The 6696-nt window shown below is 27.4% G+C and overlaps 1 protein-coding gene across 1 annotated transcript; it reads left to right on the forward strand.

The window, feature by feature from the left end:
- The first annotated feature begins 6 nt into the window (after positions 1–6).
- Positions 7–6132, forward strand: LOC112688180 (protein lines). The gene is made up of 2 exons (XM_025561286.1): positions 7–455; positions 4209–6132. The coding sequence occupies exon 2, from the start codon at positions 4232–4234 to the stop codon at positions 6041–6043; it is 1812 nt and encodes a 603-aa protein (XP_025417071.1). The 5' UTR covers positions 7–455; positions 4209–4231; the 3' UTR covers positions 6044–6132.
- Positions 6133–6696: the final 564 nt, after the last annotated feature.

The raw sequence follows: 6696 nt of genomic DNA on the forward strand, positions 1-6696 counted from the left end.
GTCGGCAACCGACGACGTCGCACCGTTCCGTGCGTATCACGCTACACGTCGCGTTGATAGTTTATCGTAATTTTTTTTTTTTTTTTTTTTTTTTTTTTTTTATCTCATCTCCCTTATCGGAGATCCGGGATAAACGTTATCGTGTTCCGTACGTTTTCGCCGTGGACTGGCGACCGGGAACACGGATAGCCCGCGACGGGCCGACAGCGAACGAGTGCCGGGAAAATGTCTACGCGAAAACGGTTCGGCTGACGTCCGCGTGCATGTGTCCGTCCGTACGGGTTACGTTTCATCACGGCCGCGCGCGCCGTTGTGCGTGTGCTGTTGTTTACCGAGGAGGAGCCGCCGTCGCCGCCGTCGCCGCCGCAGCCGAAGCCGCTGCGGCCCGACGATGGACGGGAAGCGCAGCAATCATGCCGCCGGCGGACGTTTCGTGACGACACCGTGTGCCCGGGGTGAGTGGGTTTGGAAAACTGCGTTGTAGACGACGCGGCAATGGCCGCGGACAGGTATTCTGGCGTAACACCAGAAGCCGTACAATATGGCCACGACGAACGTGGCGGACCATCCGTCCCATGCCCGTCAAGACGGACGCTGGCTCGTCGTCCATCGCTCGTTCGGTTCTCATACAAGTTCCTGTTGCCCCTCAAAGCTCTCCCAAAACCTTTTCTCCTTTCGCCTGCCCCCGCAAGTCCGCACTTATTGTTATGTGCTCATTCCGCTTTCCATAACCATCCATGTAGGATTTTTTAATTTTTTTTTTTTTTTTTTTTTTGATGGGCAATACCTACATATGTTATTATTTGTTTTGGCAGTAACACATTGATTGAGCATTGCCAATTATTTTTTACTTATCTCTTGCTGTGTAACATATTTTATTGCTTGTCCATAAACAAGTAACCATCACTTATAATTACTAATTTATTTATCTACCTATGTTAGGAGCCGTGTCTGTTGTAGGATTGTAAATATTTTCTGTCAACCAACAATAACTGAAATACCTATTTCGGTTCTCAACTATACAATTTTCTATTATTAAATAATCTAATTGCTTAATGCAAATTATATTTCCATTTGATTTGAATCCAAAGTAATTTTGTTACATATTTATATTATAAATATCTACTTCTGCCATATGCTTTATTTTATTTTCTTATAAATTAGTTAGAATAATTAGATACCCAGTTTAATAATATCAAAATAACAAAATTACACTTTAAAATGGACACTATTTATAGTATTATTTTTAATAAAGTAAGTTATAATATTTTATAGATTTATTATAATAATATATATTATTACTAAAATATATGATATCCAACAAATTATTAATTTTAACTCTAAATGTACATTCCATACATATACACAAAGTTCTATATAGGTAATTTATTAGTAAAAATATTTGTTTCTAGTGATTATTTATCAAATTACCTCATTTTATATTAATACTGTTCATGAAATATTAGAATTTATATTTTATTATATTTTATTATTAAATAACCATTTATTAAAATAATATAAATACTATTATTTTGTACTTTTTACATTATATCTATAACTTATTTATTTGAAATGTCATGATGGGGCTATATCTCACTTTTGATTATATCATTTTATAATAAAACTAATAAATGTAGGTGTCAACCATATCTGTTTGGTTCATATTATACCTACTTGATATTATATGTACATAAATATTATTTTTCTGATTACCTACTATGATAACTATTATCTTTTTTTTATATTAGTGATAATATAAAAGATGAGATAAATGTGTACTATCTATCTAACTGAATAATCTCTAGAATAACAAAATTTCAGTGTGAAAAATCTAAAATATTGTTTAACAGAGAAGATATTCATATTATTATTTATTTATTAGTCAACATTTTATGAGAGAATATATAATGTTGAAAATATTTCCTTTTCAAATATGTGTTTGAACTATTTTATTATTAGCCTAGGTGCCATAGTTTTGATTTTTTATAGTAAAATATTACTTTTTTAAATATTGGCTATTAGATAAATCGTGACTATAAAATAATAAGGGCTTTCTTCTTGAATCATTATTTTAACAATTATTTATATATTACTTACTAATATAAATATTTATTTTTTTTTAAAGAACTATTTGTACCTTTGAAAATATTATTTTTTAAAACTCTTAACAGAACTATAAGTATTTTATATCAACTTTGAAGCTGTTTTCTCCAAATTTTTATTCATATATTATTGTTCTGGAATAATCATATATATAATCTCAATAATCCCATTTGTTCAAAATTTAAAATTCATGCTGTATAATTTATCTTAAAAACTAATCTCATAATAAATACCTATTGATTTCATTATTCTTAATAATTATATAACATTATTAATTTATATTTCATAATTTACAAGTAAAATTATTTGAAATTAGTTAAGTTATTTACAATTTCAAGAAATATTAACAATTATAATATTTATTTGAACTTGTGTACCTATTATATTAGATATTATATAACTGATAATCTGGAATAATGATTAGAAACCATATGTCTGCTTTAAACTATTATTTTATTATTATTATTATATATATATATATATATATATATATATATTTCAATAATTAACATTATAAATATATTTACATATTATATGTTTTCCATGCTTTAAAATCATCCAAAAGAATATTTTTAAAATTATTATAATAAAGTAAAAATATTTGCATTTAATCAAAATAACAATCACCTAAATAAGGAAATAAAAGTTCTATAAATAATAATATTTTATTAAATCTGGTTTTATTGATCATAATATATATTTCATAGATTTAGAGATTTTTATACAAGACTATTTAGTTAGGTAGTATGGATTTTTTTCTATCTACTTTAAGTAACATATTATCTAAGATATTATCATACAAGGAGTTAAAACTTCTAAACTGTTAATAACTCTGTGGAAAATGTTATTAAAGAGTTATTTCTTTTATTATATTATTAAAATGTGATTGTACCTATTTATCTTAAAGATTATTTATTTTATTTCACAATCATTATAATTTTTAAAAAATATAATTTATTATCAATTAATTTATCTACCAACTTTCTCTTTCTATTATTATGTATTAGGTTTGAGCAATGTTTCTCTGTACAATACATATTTTATTATTTTATTTATTTCTATGTTTTATTATTACTTCTGGAAAAACTATTAAAAAAAATTCTTTCCCAATTATGGTTTTAATGGAAGTCAATAAGATCTTTTAAAATATTTTTACTTCCCTTTATTCCGCAGTTGATCTAAGTGTATGTTCAGACCAAGCAACATTTTGTTGACAACACGTTACCGAGTATTGACAACAAATTTGTTGAATACTGATAAATGTCAACAGTGTGACGCGTCCTAATTAAAACTATAGTTATGAGTCCACATCTGTCTGTTGGGCAGTTGTTACAAGTTATTGTTTATTAGTTAACAAGTTAAAGGAGGTGAATTAATACTTAAATAAATCTGACAGCTACTACTATTGGTGCTAGTGCAGTGTTCATCATTATAGCTGCTCATGTTAAAAAAAAAGAAAAAAAAAGATGGTAGTAAACAAAATTTTTAAAAAATAGAATAAGCTATGATGATAATTTAATGTTGAAATTACTTTTAAACGATGGCTGTTCGTTTTGTAATTTTATTAGGCTAACAAAATCTGATTTTGTAAAACTTTTGTGATTGGTAGCTCTAAAAATCTCAAAACAAGTATCTGTGCTTTCTATTTAAAATGGACAACAGAGATACAAGCAACAAATTTCCTTGATATTATACCACCTGATATTGACGTGTATCCATCAACTTGTTACAAATTGATGGGATACATATTGACAACATGTTGCTTGGTCTGTACGGCACATAAGCCTAAATATACCATTTAATTTGTATATTTATTCCTTCAATTTTCTATAATCTTAGTTTCTGTTAAACTACCTATTATGTATTTATATACTTATACTGTGTTCTATAACATTTTAAAAATAATATTTCATATTTGAAATGAAAAGTGTTTTATATATTAAGTTTCTATACATAAGTTAAAAATACCTTATTCCCTCATTGTATTCATCCATCCATTTGTTCGTTAGTTACCAGTTTCTAGAAATTATTATTGATGTTAAAATATTCAATTATATTTATATTATTTTAAAATTAAATTAATTGGCTTTTTTGTTTTATTATAGAATTTTGAACCGCCACCGGGAGTATGGAAGAGCAAGAAAATATGAACAAAACATTGCCACTTACTAAAAAGCAGAAAATTAATGACAGTGAATTTCGTTTAGTTGACTTAAATGTTGATACAATTAGTCTAAACTTGACAAAGCATTGTCTTTGTCAATTACCTGAAACATGTATGTTAAAAGAAGTTTTTAGGGTTTCAAATGTTAGTAGTTGGAGTCGTGAACGGCTATTGAATTTCTTGAGTTTTGCTCGGTTGACTTGTGATATTGCCCTAAAGCAACAATCTGAAGGTACTATATGTACAAGTGTTGAGCGTTTAAGCAACTATTTGATTTCTAATAAAACTAGTGTTGTAAATGAAATTGTATCTTTACTTATTCGTACAGATCCTTATATATCATTTGCAGCTAGTAATGCTTTAGCAGATATATTTCTATGCTCGCAAAATAAACTAGATAATAAATGGGTAGAAGAACTTACAGATTTATTTCTCAGGCGGTCACCAGAAACATTATGTCCTGTTATAGCAGTTTTTAAACGTGTACTATGTTGGAGAGATGCGCAAATGATTGATTCAGAAAAAAATATCAAGATGCCAGAAAATTGTGTTAGTCGGAAATTAATTTTTGAAGATGAAGAAATTGAGATGGATGATGAATTTGGAATAAGTCTTGTTAAAACTAAAGTTATTGAAGTCTTACAAACTCAATGGCAAATGATTGTAATGAAATTTGTTAGGTATATGTCATCTTTTGACCATTGTACAGAAACTACAAATGAACAATTCAATCATAAAATGGGAAATCTTGCTATCATAGAATTTATCAAATTATGGACTTCAATGGTTTCTATAAAAACTAATCTCAATGTTATGAACATAAAATATTTTTATGCAGATTTAGGACAAATGCTTATTCTTTTAAGACGACCAAAAGTTCAATCAGTTATTTGGAAAAACATAGTTAATCTTTTCAACGAAAGTTTGTGTTACACAACTACTCTTGCTGTACAAGGTACAATGCAAGAAGAACCTTGTATGTTGGCTAGAGAATTAGTTAAAGTTGTAAAAACTAAAAATATGTTGAATAATATGCCATTCCGTAAAGGTCCAGGGGATTTTGGTGGAGGAGAAGAAGATGATGGTGATAAAAAGCTATTACAAGATACTGTTTTATTAATTTTAAAAGCATTAGCAATAATCATCAAAGAAACAAAAAATGATTCTTCTTCTAGTGATTCTTCATGTGATGAATCTGAAGATTCTGAAGAAATAGATGCAGAAATGGCTATAATTGAAAGTAGTGTCAATGAAGTTTTAAAAAAACTTGACTCTTGTGTTAAGAAGTGTATGTCTTATCTACCAGAAACACAAATCGCACAATGGGTTGTTCAGTTGTTTTCTGATCGAAATGATGTACTTATTGAAAGTTTAATTTGTACCATTGATATTTCATTGGTATTGTGTTATCGTCGTAACTCCTTGCCAATGTTACGACATGTGCTAAATCCCACAGCTAGTTTTGTTGAATTTTTACAAACACTTTCTTATAATAATGATGTAAATGAATTGATATTAGATTTATTATTAGGTAGCGACACTAGTTTTTTATTATACATTATGCGAATATTAAAGTTCATTTGCAATAGATGGTCAGAGTTTAGTCTTTGTTGTGAAACAAAGTTGCAAAGTACAATGACTACATTGAAGAGCTTACAGACTAGTCTTGACCAACTTATTAAAAATGATTTAACTCCTTACAATCTTAATCCAGTTTTACGATTGTTAGTTAAATGTAATGGGTTGTATACAGGCATAGATGTAAGAGCTATTTAAAAGATTCACTTTGTCTACATTATTTTAATTTCAATATTAGGTTCTTTATTAAAATATTATAGATATTGTGTTTTTATTCATTTGAAATTATAATCACTCAAATATTATTAGATTAAGTATCTAGGTGTGGATAAAAAAGAATAAATAATTAATATTAATTGTTAAATCAATTTTTATTGTAAAATATGAATTTGTATAGTAATGTAGGTAGTCAAACTAAGCTGTGACCTCGATAAAACCAGAAAATCAACTTAAATGCAACTAATTTAGTATGTGTATGTATTTTAAATGTAACAAATTTTATAATATAAATATTGTATATTTGAGTTTAGATAAAATCAAGTATATATTTTATTAAAATTGTAAATAATTGTTATTTAATATGATATATAAAAAATGTCAATATATAGTTGAATTAAAATTTAATTTATGAAATATAAATATCTAATTAAATGTACTTTTTGTAAAACATTGCATCAATGAAAATATTTGTTTAGTTATTCATAGCTGTATATTAATGCATTTATATGTAATGTTAGCTCTTTCAATTTAATGTTGTATTTAAAATATTTGATTGTATAACGAAAAAATATTATGAACTAAAAGACTGATGAATGTAACCTATTATTAATTTAAATTAGAATTATTTAGGA

This window comes from Sipha flava, unplaced genomic scaffold (genome assembly GCF_003268045.1).
Source record: "Sipha flava isolate LNK unplaced genomic scaffold, YSA_version1 0_pilon_pilon, whole genome shotgun sequence".
Classification (NCBI taxonomy): Eukaryota; Metazoa; Arthropoda; class Insecta; order Hemiptera; family Aphididae; genus Sipha; species Sipha flava.